The 19,490-nt window shown below is 37.1% G+C and overlaps 1 protein-coding gene across 1 annotated transcript in view; it reads right to left on the reverse strand.

The window, feature by feature from the left end:
* The window catches only part of ATRX (ATRX chromatin remodeler), a 331,615-nt gene extending 323,483 nt beyond the window's left edge, over nucleotides 1–8,132 (reverse strand). Inside the window, 1 exon segment of the mRNA XM_030306144.1 lies at nucleotides 7,897–8,132. Coding sequence (XP_030162004.1) covers nucleotides 7,897–7,916 — 20 coding nt within the window. The 5' untranslated portion in view covers nucleotides 7,917–8,132.
* Between the last annotated feature and the right edge of the window lie 11,358 nt (nucleotides 8,133–19,490).

Here is a 19,490-nt window from a genome sequence, read left to right on the forward strand (position 1 = left end):
TAATTAGTATTTGAGTAATTAGTATGTCCTAGACACTAACCTAAGTGCTTTGTGTCCACTAACTCATTAAATCTTCACAGAGTCCAAGAAATATTTGTGAATGAATTAGTACTTTTTGCAGGATGATGATTACATTCGGTTCAGAAATCACGTTACATCAGTTCCTAAAAATCACCAGGTTATGGAAAATTGTGCAACGAACACCACAGGACTCATAGGGAAAATGGGGTTAGAAGCAAAACATTCACATGCCTGGGTGGCTCAGTCAGTTGGGCACCTGACTCTGGATTTCAGCTCCGGTAGGGATCTCAGAGTTCATGGGTTCGAGCCTGACATAGGGCTCATCCCTGACAGCCCAGAGCCTGCTTGGGATTCTCTCTCTCTCTCCCTCTCCCCTGTCCTCTGCATCTCTCTCAAAAAAAAAATAAACATTTTTTAAAAAGCACAATACTCAAAAAACTTCATCAATGACACATTTTTTAAAAGAAACCTGATTAAAATGATAGCACAATTTTACACAGTTTACACATTAAGTGATTAAGAAATACACAAATACAATAATAAATACAGCACTTTACCTTGAAAAAGACCTGAAGTTTGCTTGTGGAAGCACATCAGAAGGGCTGCAGCTCATGAATTACTGTGAAATGATGGAAGGAGGGTTATCTGAAATCGGATGGAAAACTGTAACAACAGATGTGGATGGGAGTGGCTCATAACACAAGGGGTGAACTAAGCTAGCCAACAGATGTTTGAGGTAAGAGGTATGTGCATGTATATGCATGTATTTAACACACTTCAGTTCAGCTGGGTGTAGTTCACTTAGGGAAAATTCTTTCCATAAAGGACCAGATAGAAACTATTTTAGGCTTTGCGGACCATTAGGTCTTTGTTGCAACTATTCCACTCTGAGATTGTGGTACAAAAGTAGCCACAGACAATATAAACAAATGGGCTTAAGTATGTTCCGAAAGAATTTTATTTACAAAAACAGGCCACTAGTTGGTGGTCATGATTTGCTGATCCCTGACCTTGCAGACAAAATCCTGCATAAGAAAATAAAAATTCTGTCTTATGCTCAAATTGTTACCTGATTTATCAACCTTGTTGAGACATACACACATTTTCAAAACAAGCATTATAGCAGAACTATATTTAGAATGCTATCAAATAAATCAAAATATGAATATAATTCAAATAAGCAAAATACCAAATACAGTATTACATGAAAATAAATTATATTTTATTTTGGACTTTATAAATCAAGTATTACCCAAGAGTCAACTGAGCACTTTAAATGACCAAAATAAAGACAACTAAGGATAGATTTGAACCATAGTCAATCAAAATCTGTGCATTACATTCTATATAATCGTTAAGGAAAGTGGAAAATACTTTGACAGCTCTTTTGAACTGAAATTATCAGGCTCATTTACAATGGCACATGTGACTTTTCTAAGACCATCAAACCACAAAAGTTAACATACAAATTACACTAGAAGATGAATAAGTTTTGGACATGTAATATACAGCATGGTGACTAAAGTTAACTATACTGTATTATGTAATTGAAAGTTGCTAGAGAGTAGATCTTGAAAGTTCTCACCACCACAACAAAAAAATGGTTATGTACGGTGAAGGTGTTAACTAACCTTATTTTGAGGTAAACATTTCAAAATATATACAATTATCAAAACATCACATTGTACATCTTAAACTACACAATGTTACATATTAATTATATCTCAATAAATCTGGGGAAAAACATACTAATTGCACAAAAGTTATACAATATTTGTCCAGGAATTGAGTTAAAAATTCTAAGTTGACCTGCTTCTAAATAGAAAACACTAACATATACAACAATCCTTTGCTCAAGCTGCTATATCTCACATCTGGAATCTCCCCTAGTATTCTTTGTCAAAATTATCCATCCTCCCATCCTCCAAGGGCCAGATTCAAATGCTTTCTCTATAAAGCCTTCCCTGGACCTCATCAGAAATATCTTCCTACTCTGAACTTACTTTTTACCAAATGCAGCATTTATCACTTTATATCCTACTTCAAAACTATTTGTGTATATGTCTTATTTCCTCTGCTATATGGAAAATAAGACTAACCTTTTAACCAAACTAATCTCTCTGCCTGGGCAGCCCTTTTTCACAGACAACCCCCTTAATTTCTAACTCATCTTTAAGACTCACTACAAATACCATTTCCTCTGTAAATCCTAGATATCCCAAAAATGAGGCCTTCCTTCATTTCTGATACTCAGTAAAACCAATATACCCCCACTTTAGCACTGTTTTATACCTATTTACGTGATATCTCCCTCATTAGATTAAGAATTCCTTAAGGAGGTGGGAATTTTGTCTTACTAACTTTTGCATACCCTAGCACAGTGCCTGGCCCCTAGTTGATACTCAAGTATTTGATCTACTAAGAAAGCATTCTCTCAAAATATGGAATATAAGATATAAACATGTGAACACCACTGCCATACCAATAATTTCTTAAACAAATATTGTATAGAACAGTTACCAAGAAAGCTGGACTACAGATACCAAGAATGGCTACTTCAAACCAAAGCTGAAAGACAAAGTCTCAAGAGACATGATCTGAAAACAGTGGCTACAGCACCCAATTCACAGAACCTTTTCTCAGGGCAAAAAGAACAATTGGCCAAAACTAATAAAGGTCTTTTCAAAAGTATCATCCCCAATCATAAAAGGGCAGAAATATAATACACTGGATATAATAATCTTTCAAAATAGAACATGTCCTGAGCAACAATAATTACTGACAAACCTCTCAGCAAAAAGTGTTTCCTTTCCAATGTTCCAACAAATATATGTACATGACACCATTACAGATTTTATTATCAACAAAACACCTGTATCCTAACATGTAAGTTCTAAGGCAAAAAAAGATATGCATACATGGTAAAGAAACTTCCCTTCATCACTACCCTTCTTATCTCCCAAAGTAAGATAAAAAAAAAAAAATGACTGACATTCACATAAGCAGGAACATTTTTTTGTTTCTTTTTAAACTCTGCACTCAACGTGGGGCTCGAACTCACAATCCCGAGATCAAGAGTCTCATGCTCGGGGCACCTGGGTGGCTCAGTCGGTTAAGCGTCTGACTTCGGCTCAGGTCATGATCTCGCAGTTGGAGAGTTTGGGCCCCACGCCACGGCGGGCTCTGTGCTGACAGCTCAGAGCCTGGAGCCTGCTTCGGATTCTCTGTCTCCCTCTCTCTCTGCCCCTCGCCCACTCACACTGACTAACTGACTGTCCCTCTCTTTCTCTTTCTCTCTCTCTCTCTCTCTCCCTCTCCCCCCTCCAAAAATAAAAATAAACACTAAAAAAAAAGAGTCTCATGCTCTACCAATTGAGCTAGCCAGGTGCCCCTTTTTTTTTTAATAACCCTACAGAACATCTAGTACAGGTTCATTTTACAAATGACAAAACAGAAGCCTAGAAAGTATAAATTTTCCCAAGGTTCTACAATCAGTTAGGCAAAAAGACCTATATTTAGAAAACCCAGATTTGGCTCAGAGTTCAGTTTTCATTCCTAACACTAGTAGTTCTCAAACTTTTAATTTTAGGACCTCTATAGAGTCTCAACAGTTAAAAATTAACAAAGACCACACATAGCTTTAGTTTATTGCCTTTTAAGAACCAATGTTCTAACCATGTTACTTCCTCCAGAACAACTGCAGGCTTTATCAATATTTATTAAACTTATTCCCATTTTACAGATGGAAAAATGGAGGATAAATAGCTTGCATGTTAGCTATTAAGCCAATCATAAGACAAACATTAGCATACAGGTACAGAGAAATCCTACCTAGATGCTCCTTTTACTGTCCTATTATATCCAACATTCCTAAAAGAAGATCTAAACATCATTTTCAAATGGCTTAAACTGTTTGAACAGCGTTTGCCAAAGTTCAAGAAAACATTCCAGGTCTGGAGGAAAGGACTTCATGTAAATCCAAGAACTGTCTGATACAATCCATAAATGTATTCAGACTCCAAAAGTGAAACAGACACATAAATACACACACTTTCTTGCAGAAAATTGTTTCACACACCTGTATCTATATAGAAATTTCTTTAAGTACTACAGTTATCTTATCTCTAGAAATACAATATATAACTGAAAGCTGATGGCCAACTATACCAAGGGTTGCCAGTAATGAGAACTGGCACGATCAAAATTAAAGTCACAAATGTCTTTCTTTTCATCCCAGTCAGCAACATAACCAAACAACTGGTATTTAAATGTTTTCAAAACCTTTTATAAAATGTGCATGTACTCCCCCTCCACAGCCTGGCTTAACACTTATCACTTGGTGGGAATGCAAATATTTCACAGATAACATTTTTCAAAAATTAAGTTAGTATGCAATTCATTGTGAATTACTGTCCTAAAAGATACTTCCTATGACATTTTCCCAGCATCTCTCCATTTCAACAACTTCTGCTTTTTAAAATTTAAGACAATGGGGGGGCGGCGGGGGGCTCAGGTGGTTGAGTATCCAACTCTTGATTTTGGCTCAGGTCATGATCTCACAGTTCATGAGATCAAGCCCCACTGTCAGTGCTGAGCCTACTTGGGATTCTCTCTCTCTGCCCTTCCCTTGCTCTCTCACACTCTCTCTCAAAATAAACAAATATTTAAAAATTAATTATTTAAAAAAAAAATAAATAAATAAATAAATAAATAAAAATTAATTATTTTTTAAAAAATAGAATTTAAGACCATGGTGTGCTTGGCTGGCTCAGCTGGTGGAGCACGCGACTCTTGATCCTGAGTTCAAGCCCCACTCTAGGCATAGAGCTTACTTAAAAACAAACTAAAAAATAAAATGAACTAAAATTTAAGACTAATAATGTTATACTGCTGTCAACTTTTCAAGTAATCAGCTGCCATAAGTATTAGAATGACAAGTTCCATCAAATCTCTAAGACCTTTATCCAAAAATAAATTTCATCTGTCAATCAGAAGCTGATCTTTCATAATGACAAATATTTCAAGAAACAAACCGATCTCATTTAAAATAAAATACATAACAAAAAGCCCTTTAAAAACAATAACAAAACTTTTAAGGACTGAGACGCTGATTTTTCAGTGTATGATTCAGGTCATCAGTTTATTTTTGTTCCTTCTTGCCTTTCAGCTATTTTTTTTCACCACAGAATCATAGATAACGTCTTTTTTTATAAACACTAGTAAAAATTAGAACTAATCTTTGTTCCTACTTTAAGTGCTCAACAAAAGTTCTAATAAAGGAAAAATCTGTGGAGGGGCACCTGGGTTACTCCATCGGTTAAGCGTCCAACTCTTGATTTCAGCTCAGGTCATGATCTCGCAGTTCACGAGTTCTAGCGCAGCTTGCATCAGGCTCCACTGTCAGTGTGGAGCCTGCTTGGGATTCTATCTCTACCTCTCTCTCTGCTCCTCCCCCATCTCTCTCAAAATAAATAATCTTTAAAAAGAAGAAAAAAACTAATTTGGATGTAATTTTTTTTGAAAAATAAAAGAAAAAAAGAAAAATCTGGAACTATTATGTAAAATAAAACAATTATGTATAAAATTGCTCATATTATTTCTATCTCACATTAGAAGAGAATCAAGAGTGATTCAGTATTGTGGGTTAAACTCAATCAAGCACTACCTGTCCGATTATCCTTTGACTATGATTATGACTTGGGATGAATGACACTTCAGCCTAAGACAGTTCTCAACACCCACTTAGAGCTCTTCCACAGTAAATAATCAGAAAGCATCATACATTTTTAAATTAACATTAATGTATGTGGTTCTTTACAAGGGGTTTTTCATGTAGCTCAGGACTCTCCTGGAATTCAATGTTTCAGTTATTCTCACTATCTCATCTGTACATAAAAGGCAAAATACTATTAACAGCTACAAACTTAAAGACCTACGACAAATGACCACAACAGCAGCTAAAATGAACTTCCTCCACTGTAATACTTGGGCTAAATTAAAACGATCATAATCACATTAGACATGGCAGGTCAAGGGGGCATTAATGCCTTGTGGTTAAGAACGTAAGTTCTGGAGTCAAAAGTAGGTTCAATTCTAGATCCACCAATTACAAGCTGTATATCTTTAGTCAAGTTCTTTGATCTCCCTATGCCTCAGTTTCCTACTCTTCTGTAAAATGAGGAACACCAAGTACCTATCCCATAGGGTTGTTTTGAGAATTAAGATTATACAGATGAAGACAAACAATAAGCACTCAATTTTAGTTACAATTATTACTCTTACCACCAAGATCTACAAAAATTCAAGACAAGAGAAAAAAACTGACCCTCGCATAAAATGAATGAAGTCTCCTTTTATAAGACTTTCAGTAAAATACAGAGATTATATTTAATTATAAGGTATACCCTTCCTATATATGAACATGAGCACCTAATAACCAGCCAATAAGTTGTATTGGGTACCTCTTATGTACCCAATACCCTATAAATAAAGATTTATTGTAGTTGGACCAATTAACACAAATTCAGAAACAGGCTAAAATCTTTACACAACTAGGGATCTGATAACTAAAGTGTATTTTTTTTCTCAAGGAAAGGAAAACATATTCTATCTACTGTGCGTTAATGTACAAAAATAGACAATATCACAGGCTCATTCCCAAATTCTACATGCTAGGTAAAGTGCTCTAAAAATGTATACCATCATAATACTCAAAGGCACATTTTGCCAATTACCAATGCAATTCTGATCCATGCCCCCTGTAGTTTATTTTGCCACTAGGCACCAAGAATATATTTAAGAACAGAAAAATTATTTAATTCACGAGGGATGAAAAGTCAGATGTCAAACAGCCTGCAAAGCAAGCCAGCCACCTGTGTAAAAGTGGTATACATGTCATATTAACAACCCATATTTTTAGACACTATCAAGAGGCAAATCAGAAGCACAAGAGAAAAACAAGCTCAAATAAACATGCTTGATTGTTAAAAGGAGCCTGCCAGGCACAGTTTCCCTTGGAATAAATCTTACTTCCCATCAACCCACATTAACCTACTCCCCATTCCTCACGGAATAAATTTTTAAAACGTAGGGTCTAATTACTTTTGCTCGAAATTTGCCCAGAAAGTGGAGAAACATTTGAGGTCTGCCTTACCACTCATTAAAGCCGGACTTCACAAAAAGTATACTGAGGTCCTCTGGAAGCAAAACCCTGCGTTAGTATCCTCTTGCCTAGAGATAAATCCAAGGATACCCTTCAGGATCTGGAGTAGAGAAGGAATGTAAAAACCTAGCAAGACCCACCCGTTCACCCCCACAAAAAAGAGCTTGTCCCCAGGGGCTGCAGAAAAAAAAATTCCGCAAAGCCGGGGTATTTCCCGTATCCTGCTATCCAAATGCCACTAAGTCCTCCCAGAATCTCACATCCTCCCGCCCGCCCGCCCCTCCCCCTCTTCCCACTCCCCCCCTCCTCCCAACCCCTCTCCTTCCCCACGCAGTTTCCAGGCCCAAAGATTAGGAAGAACGACCGGGATACCAAAACCGCCTCCGACTTAGGGGGCTCTCAATTCCACAAGCACCAAAGAACAAACTAGACGAGCCAACTAAGCTTCACCGGTTAGGGGTGGTTGAAGGAAGCGCTCAACACGCCAGGCCGCGCCCCCCCATCCCCACCCCCACCCTTACCCCCACCCCCACTCCCGGTTAGAAGCTACTGCCGAAACTCCGAAAACCTCCTCACCTGAAGAGAAAACGAGGTCTCTTTCCGCTAAGCGACACAAAGGCCTAACACACAAAGCTAAAGCATTCCCAAACACCCTGCTCAGAAGGCGCGTAGGCCCAGACCGCTAGGACCCGTGAGACTGGGTTGTATTTTACCTCATGGACTCAGCAGTCATGTTTTCGCTTCAACGCCTTGTAGCTTCAACGACCGTAGGGCGCCGCTTTGCGCTCTCCGGCGCCGGGTTACGACAGAAATGTAATGGACTCTTAGTCGTCACTATAGCTGGTGCTGGATCCTCCCCACAGCTCAGAGGCCGGTACCACTGCCCCCGCCGCAGGAGCCGCGGAAACAAAGCGACGCCGCCGCCGCCGCCATTTTGTTGGGCCGAGGCTCAGGCAGAAGAATTGGCGCGTCCTCCCTCTTCCTCTTTCCGTCTCCCATTGGCTACTCCCTCCGCAGCTCAAAATCTTATTGGCGACGGAAATTCACCTTCTTTGGGGGCCTGTTGCTAAGGCGGCCTACGTCATTTGATCCACTCCACCTTCTCATAGGGGTTCCAGTTCAGTCCTAATGACCTGAAAGCGCTAGTGACGTTATTTTGACTTTATTCTGAAAATGCTTTTCTTTCACATATTGACAAAACAATAACAACTTACATTTACTGAGAGTTTACTATATAGCAGCACTATACTAATCCTTTATTCGAGTTATCTCATGCAATCCCTATTCTTTTTGAGGCAGACAGACGCTTGTTAACTACATTCTCCAGATGAGGAAACCAAAACACAGTCTCACGCTAGTGGAGCCAAGATTCAGACCAGACACCACACTCGTAACCTCTAAACTATATGACCATCCTATATATTTTCTTTCCCATATTCCAGGTTATGTTCAAGTTCTTTACTTTCCTACATGTTTTTTATATATTAATAAGCATGCCAGCATACTTACAACTATATACACAAGACGAACTTGAGATCTGCATACAATTCGTTCAATATTGAATAAACTGTAAACTGCCATACAGACAGACACACACACACATCGACCATTCTCCGAGTCTGATGTGATGTTTAACTCACCAACCAATCAAGGTCTATTTCCTCCTCATCACAGAGGTTTGGCTGGGTAATCGCTAAAACCCTTTCCAGACTTCATGTTCTGTAATTTAATTGTCCCCTGGTAATCTCTGCAAGTCACATATCAGTTCTCTGAAATTGAATAGTTTCTAATTTGATTTCCAAATTTATTCTGACATACATGTTTTATTTCATTTTATTTGCTTTTCTTGAAATTTGCAAGTGCTCCTGTTGTATTTGGGTGAAAGAGTTGCTGCTTTCTTCCGGAATTGGAAATAGTGAGCCTGTTTTAAATGGAACGCTTTGATAACTTGATAAGCACAGCAAATTTTTAACTAAGAAAAGTTTGGGTGAACCTGGCTGGCTCAGTCAGAAGAGTATGCACCTCTTGATCTCGGGGGTCATGAGTTCAAGCCCAATGTTGGGTGTAGAGATTACTTAAAAGAAAAAAGAGAGAAGTTTATACACATTTCAAGTCATCTTTTAAATATTCAAGGACTATTGCCAACTGTAGAAACCAGCCCTCTATATCTGGTCTACTAATTTTCTTCTTGTCTTCCGTATGATAAACATCACTTAAACATACAATTTACACAAGTTATATTTTCCTCCTGGATAAATGCAGTTAATTTGAAAGGAGATACAAGACAGCACACAACTTAAAAAAAAATGTTTATTTATTTTTGAGAGACAGAGCGTGAGTGAGGGAGGAGCAGTGAGGGAGGGAGACACAGAATCTGAAGCAAGCTTTGGGCTCTGAGCTGTCAGCACGAGCCAGACACAGGACTCAAACTCACAAACACTAAGATCATAGCCTGAGCTGAAGTCCGGCACTCAACCAACTGAGACACCCAGGTGCCCCACACAACTTTTAACCTAGTTCTTGGTGATAAGACTTCTTAACACTAAGCATTTTAACATGACAAATTCCACAAACAGAGAAGCATCTTAATAACAAAATTATAATAACAGAAATTTTTAAATATATAACTCACTGTATTCGTGAATCATAAGAAAGAGCATTCCTCTATTATTAAAAGATGACTAACAAAGTTTCACTGATATATTATAGTTGTATCACTGTTTTGTATCACTGTCAATAGCTGATTTTCAATGAGTTTCCTTCTACCATATTTTAGAATAAATTCACTCATTCAAATATCTCACATTTTTCATCAAATTGCCACAGAAATCAACATAGAACCTTTCCTTGGTGTGGTACCTGGCTGGCTCAGTCAGTAGAGCCTACAACTCTTGATCTCAGGGTTGTGGAATTGAGCCCCACATTGGGTGTAAAGATTACTTAAAAATAAAATCTTAAAAAAAAACACCCTTCCTTGAACTCAACCATAAATGTGTAATTTGTGAATTTTCTTGAAAGACAAGGTATATTACCTTTAAGAGAGCAAGTTGGATAAGAAAATAGAGACTCTAATAATTTTTAATAAACACCATCACAAATTCTATTTTATGTCAAAATCAAAATGCTTTGGCAATATCAATTAAATTTTTAAATACATATATCTTTTAATCCAGAAATTTAACTTCTAGGAATTTGACCAACAGACATACTCTACATGGGAAAAATGAGATATCCACAAAACTATTCACTGCAGCATTGTTTGTAACATCAAAACTTTGAAAATGACATTGATAGTCCTCAGTGGGGAACTAGTTAAATGAATTATGTCATCCATGCAACAGAATACCAAATAGCTCCTTAAAATAAAAAAATGTCAAAAATCAGTTGTGTTTCTACGCACTAAAAATAACCAATCTAAAAAGTAAAGTAATAAAGCAATCACATTTACTATGGCATCAAAAAGGATAAAATACTTAGAAATAAACTTAACCAAGTAGATGAAAGACTGGTACACTGAAATCTATGACACATTGCTAACAGAAATCAGAGAAAATACAAATGAATGGAAAGATATCTCATTCCCATGTATTTCTGGAAAACTTAATGTTTTTAAAATGTTTCTACTAGCCAAAGGGGCCTACAGATTCTTTAAATTCTCTGTCAAAATCCCAATGTCATTCTTTGAAGAATTAGACAAAAAAAATCCAAAAAGTCACATGAAAGCTCAAGGGACCCTGAATAACCAACACAGTCTTGAAAAAGAGAAGCAAAGTTGCAGAACACACATTTCATGATTTGAAAACATACTACAAACCAACAGTATTCAAGATAGTGTGGTATTGGCATAAAAGATAGATAAATAGATGATAGATAGATAGATAGATAGATAGATAGATAGATTCCAATATAACAGGACAAAAGGGCCTAGAAATAAACGCTTTCACATAAGGTCAAATGATTTTCAACAAGGTTGCCAAGACTACACAATGGGGAAAGGATAGTTTCTCCAAAAACTGGTGCTGGGAAAATTGGAAATCCACTTTCAAAACAGTGAAGTTGGACTTTCAACTCACAGCATATACAAAAATTACCTAAAATGGATTCAAGACCTAAACCTATACAATTCCTACAAGAAAACATAGGGGAGAAACACTTTAGGACATTGGATTTGGCAATAGTTTCTTGGATGTGACACCAAAAGCATAAGCAACAAAAGTAAAATAGACAAATGAGACCATATCAAACTTGAAAATTTCTGCACATCAAAGAAGACTATAAACAGAGTGAAAAGGCAACCTATGGGGTAAGAGAAAATATTTACAAATTATATATTTGATAAGGGGTTAATATCCAGAATATATAAGGAACTTCTATGACTCAACAACAACAACAAATAACTTCATTAAAAAATGGGCAAAGTCAGTGACCACTCACAATGTGAATGCAACACATCAGTAAAGTACTGGGGTGCCTGGGTGGCTCAGCAGATTAAGTCAACTTCAGCACAGGTCATGATCTCACAGTTTGTGAGTTCGAGCCCCGCATCAGACTCCACACTGACAGTGTGGAGCCTGCTTGGGATTCTCTCTCTCTCTCTTTCTCTCTCTCTCTCTGCCCCTCCCCCACTTGAGCTTTCTCTCGCTCTCAAAAATAAATAAATTTTTAAAAAGTACTACCTCGAGTTACAGAAATTTAGCATTTACATTGAATATTTTTTAAATCTCATTTTTTAAAATGTTTATTTTTTTTATTTTGAGAGAGTGAGAAAGTGTGCAAGAGTAAGTGGGGGAGGGGCACAGAGAGGGGAAGAGAGAAAATCCCAAGCAGGCTCCTCACTGTCAGCACGGAGCCTGACTCCGGGCTCCATCTCACAAAATGTGAGATCATGACCTGAGCTGAAATCAAGAGTTGGACCACTCAACCAAGGGAACCACCCAGGTGCCCCTAAAATCTCATTTTAAAGAAAAGGTGCTATTAGGGCAAAAAAATGTTGGATGATACATCCAAAGGTATGAAGACTAGATATCTTCAGGTGATATGTCTGAGTGATTTGTTTCCTGTTTCTATTTTTCCATTTTCTCAAAATTTCCTACAATGACAATATACTATAAAGTAGATGTGAGAAAGTTAAATAATTTTAATTGTTGTAAGCAACAACAGAACTATCAATTTTCTGCCAGCAAATATGAATTCAAGTAACAATTATGCCAACATAAACCTAAGCTCAGTATTGTTTTAAAAAGTGCTTTCTCTGGGGCACCAGCGAGTCGGTTAAGCATAAGACTCTTGACTTTGGCTCAAGTCATGATCTCATGATTCGTGAGTTCAAGCCCTGCATCAGGCTCATTGCTGACAGCCTGGAGCCTGCTTGGATTTCTCTGTCTCCCTCTCTCTCCGCCTGCTGCTTCCCCGCTCCACACTCACACTCTATCTCTCTCTCTCAAAATAAATAAACATTTAAAAACTTTAATTAAAAAAGTACTCTCCCTCAATTCCAATCCTGTGGTTAAGCTTTCTGAGCTTTCTACCTTAAAACCTTAGTAGTGTGTTTTTCATAAATGCCCTTTATCAAATTGAGAAAGTTCCCTTCTGTAACTAGTTTTCAGCGTGTTTTTATCATATGGGTATTGAATTTTGTCAAACGCTTTTTCTGCATTTTCCTTCATTCTATTAATGTGGTATATTACATTGATTTAGTTTTGTATCACCACTGCATTTCTGGAATAAATCCCATTTGGTCATAGTGTATAATCCTTTTAATATGCTGCTGCATTTGATTTGATAGTATTTTGTTAAGGAGCTTTGCATATATATTTATAAAGAGTATTGTATTTATCTGTAGTTTTCTTTTTTTGTGGTATCTTTCTCTGTGTTATCACAGTGATGGTGGCCTCATAGAATGAGTTAGGAAGTGTTTCCTCCTCTTCTAATTTTTGGAAAATTTTGACAGGGATGGGTGATAATTCTTTATTAAATGTTTGTAGAATTCACCAGTGAAAACCATGTGGTCTGGAGCATTTTTTGGAAGGTTTTGGATTACTGACTCAATCTTACTTTTTATAGGTGTGTTCAGATTTTCTATTTCTTTTTGAGGCTTCTTTGGTAGTGTGTCAAATTTTTTCAGAAATTTGTCCATTTCATTTAGATTATGTAATTATATGGCATACAATTATTCATAATATCCATTTTAATCCTTTTTTTGATCTGATATTAGTAGTAATATACTGTTTCATTTCTAATTTTAGCAATTTAACTCTTCTCTTATTTTCTCAGTATAAACCTTTGTCAATATTGTTGATCTTTTAAAAAAAAAAACCAACATTTGAATTTGTTAATTTTTCTCTATTTTTTTTCTTTTTTTTTTTTTCCAACGTTTATTTATTTTGGGGACAGAGAGAGACAGAGCATGAACGGGGGAGGGGCAGAGAGAGAGGGAGACACAGAATCGGAAACAGGCTCCAGGCTCTGAGCCGTCAGACCAGAGCCCGACGCGGGGCTCGAACTCACGGACCGCGAGATCGTGACCTGGCTGAAGTCGGACGCTTAACCGACTGCGCCACCCAGGCGCCCCTCTCTATTTTTTTTTCTATTCTTTATTTTGTGTCTTCATTCTAATCTAATCTTTAGTATTCTGATAGATTTTGTTATAATTTATTCTTCTATATATTTTCTAGATCTAGATTATTCTATACCTATATATACCTATTTCTTATTTTCTAGTTACTTAGGTTATAAAATTAGATTATTAATTAAGATCTTTCTTCTTTTTAATTTAGACATTTACAGATACAATTTTCCCTCTGAGAAATACTTTCACTAATTCCCATGTTTCTGTATTTTCTATTTTTGTTTTCATTTATCTCAAATTATTTTCTAAATACCCTTGTGATTTCTTCTTTGACCCGTTGGTTGTTTAAGAGTATGCTGTTTAATTTCCTCATACTTACGAATTTTCCAAATTTCCTTCTGTTATTGAATTCTAGTCTTTTCTCATTGTAGGCAGAGGAGATATTGTTTGGTGGAGTGTTCTCTGTAAGTCCATCACCCCAGTTGGTTTATAGTGTTGTTCAAGCCCTCTATTACCTTAATGATCTTCTTTCTTGTTTTATCAATTATTAAAAGTGGAGTACTGAAATTTCCAACTATTATTGTAGAACTGTTTCTTCCTTCAATTCTATCAGTATATGTTTATAATTATTATATTCTCTTGAGGGATTGACACTTTATCAATAAATAAGGTCCTTTTTGTCACTTGTAACAATTTTTTAAAGTTCATTTATTTTAAGAAGGAGAGAGACAGAGAGAGAAGGAGGGAGAAAGAGGGAGGGAGAGAGAGAGAGACAGAGAGACAGAGAGAGAGACAGAGAGAGAGAGAGAGAGAGAGAATCCCAAGCAGACTCTGTGCTGTCAGCACTGACCCCAATGTGGGGCTCAATGTCACAAACGGTGAGATCATGACCTGAGCCAAAACCGAGTCGGATGCTTAACCAACTGAGCCACCCAGGCCCCCCTAAAACAATGATGCTATACAGCTCCATCCTTCCCCTTTTATGTTGTTATCATCAACTAATATCTTTATGCATTGTGTGCTCACTAACATAAATTTATAATTATTGATTTATGCATATCCTCTTTAATCAAATGGGATAATAAAGAGGAATCATGAACCAAAAATGCAGTAATACTGGCTTTTACATTTACCTGTGTAGTTACATTTACTAGTGATCTTAATTTCCTCATATGGTTTTGAGTTACTGTCTAGTATACTTTAATTTTGACCCAAAGATCTTCTAATGTTTATTTATTTTTGAGAGAGAGAGAGAGAGACAGAGCGAAAAGAAGAGGGGCAGAGAGAAAGAGGGAGACACAGAATCCAAAGCAGACTCCAGGCTCTGTGGGCACAGAGCACAACACGGGGCTCGAACTCACAAACAGTGAGATCATGACTTGAGCCAAAGTCGAACCTGAGCCAGCCAGGCACCCTGACCTGAAGATCTTTTGATCTACTAGAAGCAAATTCTCTCAGCTTTTGTTTTATCTGGGAATGTCTTAATTTTTCCTTCATATCTGAAGAATTGTTTTGCCAATTCTAGAATTCATGGTTAATATATTTTTTCAGTACTTTAAATATGTCATCCCACTGCTTTTTGACCCCCTTTGTTTCTAATGAAAAATTGGCTGTTAATCTTATTGACAAATCATTTTTCTCTTGGCACTTTCAAGTTTCTCTATCTGTCTGCCTGTCTTGGTATGGATCTTTTTGAGTTTATTTTACTTGGAGTTTGGTGAGCTTCTTAGATGTGTAGATTCATGTCTTCCATCAAATTTGGGACATTTTCAGCCATTATGTGTTCATATATTCTTTCTGCCTTTTCGCTCTCTCTTTTTTCTTCTGCTAGAACTCTCATTATGTTAATTGTCTTCTATTTTTCTTTCTGCTTCTGCAACTGGATAATTATAATTGACTTATCTTCCTGATTACTATTTCTTTCTTCTGCCTGCTTAAATGTGTTTTTGAAGTAGTAAATTTTTTTCATTATTGTATCTTTCCACTCAAGAATTTCCATTTGGTTCTTTTTGTGATATCTATTTCTTTATTTTTTCCACCAAGACTAATATCTTTTATTTTCCAGCTTTATTGAGATGTAATTGACATATAATGTTGTATACAAGTAAGATATACATGATTTGATACACATTGTGAAACGTTTACCATAATAAGGTTAGTTAACACATCCTTCACCTCACATAATTACCATTTTGTTGTTATGATCCATCTCTTTATTGATATTCTATGGTGAGACATTGCTCACCTGATTTTCTTGAGTTCTTTGAACATGGTTTCCTTTAGCTCTTTAAACATATTTTAAATATCTGGTTTAAAGTCTTTTTCTAAGGCAACCAACGGAATGGGAAAAGATATTTGCAAATGACATATCGGACAAAGGGCTAGTATCTAAAATCTATAAAGAGCTCACCAAACTCCACACCCAAAAAACAAAGAACCCAGTGAAGAAATGGGCAGAAAACATGAATAGACACTTCTCTAAAGAAGACATCCAGATGGCCAACAGGCACATGAAAAGATGTTCAGCGTCGCTCCTTATCAGGGAAATACAAATCAAAACCACACTCAGGTATCACCTCACGCCAGTCAGAGTGGCCAAAATGAACCAATCAGGAGACTATAGATGCTGGAGAGGATGTGGAGAAACGGGAACCCTCTTGCACTGTTGGTGGGAATGCAAATTGGTGCAGCCGCTCTGGAAAGCAGTGTGGAGGTTCCTCAGAAAATTAAAAATAGACCTACCCTATGACCCAGCAATAGCACTGCTAGGAATTTATCCAAGGGATACAGGAGTACTGATGCATAGGGGCACTTGTACCCCAATGTTCATAGCAGCACTCTCAACAATAGCCAAATTATGGAAAGAGCCTAAATGTCCATCAACTGATGAATGGATAAAGAAATTGTGGTTTATATACAGAATGGAATACTACGTGGCAATGAGAAAAAATGAAATATGGCCTTTTGTAGCAACGTGGATGGAACTGGAGAGTGTTATGCTAAGTGAAATAAGCCATACAGAGAAAGACAGATACCATATGGTTTCACTCTTTTTTTTTTTTTTTTTTTTTTTTTTTTTTTTTTTTTTTTTTTTTTTTTTTATATGAAGTTTATTGACAAATTGGTTTCCATACAACACCCAGTGCTCATCCCAAAAGGTGCCCTCCTCAATACCCATCACCCACCCTCCCCTCCCTCCCACCCCCTATCAACCCTCAGTTTGTTCTCAGTTTTTAACAGTCTCTTATGCTTTGGCTCTCTCCCACTCTAACGTCCTTTTTTTTTTTTTTTTTTTTTTTTTTCCTTCCCCTCCCCCATGGGTTCCTGTTAAGTTTCTCAGGATCCACATAAGAGTGAAACCATATGGTATCTGTCTTATGTGGATCCTGAGAAACTTAACAGGAACCCATGGGGGAGGGGAAGGAAAAAAAAAAAAAAAGAGGTTAGAGTGGGAGAGAGCCAAAGCATAAGAGACTGTTAAAAACTGAGAACAAACTGAGGGTTGATGGGGGGTGGGAGGGAGGGAAGGGTGGGTGATGGGTATTGAGGAGGGCACCTTTTGGGATGAGCACTGGGTGTTGTATGGAAACCAATTTGTCAATAAATTTCATATATATATAAAATAAATAAATAAAGTCTTTTTCTAGTAAGTGTAATATCTAGGCTTCCTGAAGCATAATTTCTGCCAATTTCTTTTTTTCCATGTGAATGGGCCATACTTTCTTATTTTTTAATGTCTCATTTTTTTACTGAAAAATGGACATTTTGAATATAGTAATGTGGTATCTCTGGAAACCAGATTCTCTTCCTCTCCCAGGGTTTGTTGTTGTTCATTGTAGGTTGTAGTTCTTGCTTAGTGAGGTTTCTAAACTACTTTTGTATATGTAGTGTGTGCTGATTGTTGCCACTGGAGCATGCTTTTAAACTGTTTTTATAAAGACTGAATTCTTTGTCATGTGTGGATCCTGAAGTCTGTTTCACTAGCTTAGTGGTCATTTAATGATTTGTGAGTTGATTTCCTTAAATATATGGAGGCAAAAGAAAAGAAAAGAAGTCTCTTGATCTTTGCAGATTGGCTTTGTGTTGGTGCAATCCTTCAACACTTAGCCAGTGTGCTTACAACTCTGCCTTAGCTTTCAATTCCTGCTCACAATGAGCATAAAGATCAGCCAAGGGTGAAAGCTCAGAGAATTCTTAAGTTTTTTCTGAGTATGCATTCTGTTTTTGGTATATAAAATTTTTATTTCTCAAAGTGTCTTCTCAGATTTTCCTCCCAGACTTTTGGTGCAGTTGTTTGTCACAACTGCCATGTTTTTCCCCAGGCAGCATTGGCTTCTTCATTTGTCTTTCAATATTTTCAAGGAATACCCTGTTCATAACTGCTTTTCTGCCCTGAAAGACTTCCGAGTTAGGCAAAATTGAGGCAAGCCCCTTTTGTCATTCCTTCCAGGAACACACAAACAGGTCAAAATAGACAAACACAATATTTTGGGAACAAAATCTGTTCTGCTCTCTCTGGGACCAGCTACCTACACTGGGAACACAGGGTGAGTTAAAGACTCTGACACACCAGAGTGGGGAAATCAGGCAAGGCTAAAATAGCACAAAGCTCTTCTACTATGCTTAAGTTGACTTTTCTTGATTCAGCATTCATTTGGTTGTTTTTTTTCCATTTTTAAATGTTTATTTATTTAAATTTTTAAATGTTTATTTATTTTTGAAGGAGAAAGTGACAGTGTGAGTGAGGGAGGGGCAGAGAGAGAGGGAGACACAGAATCTGGAGCAGGCTCCAGGCTCTGAGCTGTCAGCACAGGGCCTGATGTGGGGCTCAAACCCATGAACTGTAAGATCATGACCTGAGCTGAAGTCAGACACTCAAATGACTGAGCCACCCAGGAGCCCCTCACTTGGTTGCTTTAAACCTTGACTATTTCCAGAGTTCTGACAACAGTGATACTGACAGTTTTGCTCATTTTTTTCATTGTTTTTACAGAGGGATGGGCCCTTTAAACTGTTTACTTTGCCATCTTCTGTCTTGGTTATTTTTGGCCCTTCACATTTGCATATAAAATTTAAAATCAGCATTTCAATCTTCACACACTAAAAAATCTGCCAAAATTTTTACTGGAATTGATGTGAAAATTGAGAGCATTATAACACTGAATTTTGAAATGTATGAATAGGGCATATCCTTTATTTTGGTGTTAATTTCTGTCAATGTTTTGCAGTTTTCAGTATATGTTTTGCCTATCTTTTATTACATTTATTCCTAATACTATCTTTAAAAATTTTTTTAAATGTTTTTATTCATTTTTGAGACAGAGAGACAGAGCATGAGCAGGGGAGGGGCAGAGAGAGAGGGAGACACAGAATCTGAAGCAGGCTCCAGGCTCTGAACTGTCAGCACAGAGCCCGATGTGGGTCTTGAACTCACGGAGTGTGAGATCATGACCTGAGCCGAAGTCGGACGCTTAACCGACTGAGCCACCCAGGTGCCCCATATTCCTAATACTATATTAATCTTAATTAACATTTGACAGAACTAGCTAGCTAGTCACTATGAAGGAATTCTACCCGATACCTTTCTTCTGCTGAGCTTTTGGGACTATAATCTATTATGTATGCTACTACAGCAAAATGGTAATACTGATATTTTAGTATTTATATTTTTATATTACCAAAACATTGGTATTTTATAAAAATATGAGATAAAATTGTCACAGTAGTCTACATGTTGTC

Source organism: Lynx canadensis, chromosome X (assembly GCF_007474595.2).
Source record: "Lynx canadensis isolate LIC74 chromosome X, mLynCan4.pri.v2, whole genome shotgun sequence".
In the NCBI taxonomy this organism is placed as follows: Eukaryota; Metazoa; Chordata; class Mammalia; order Carnivora; family Felidae; genus Lynx; species Lynx canadensis.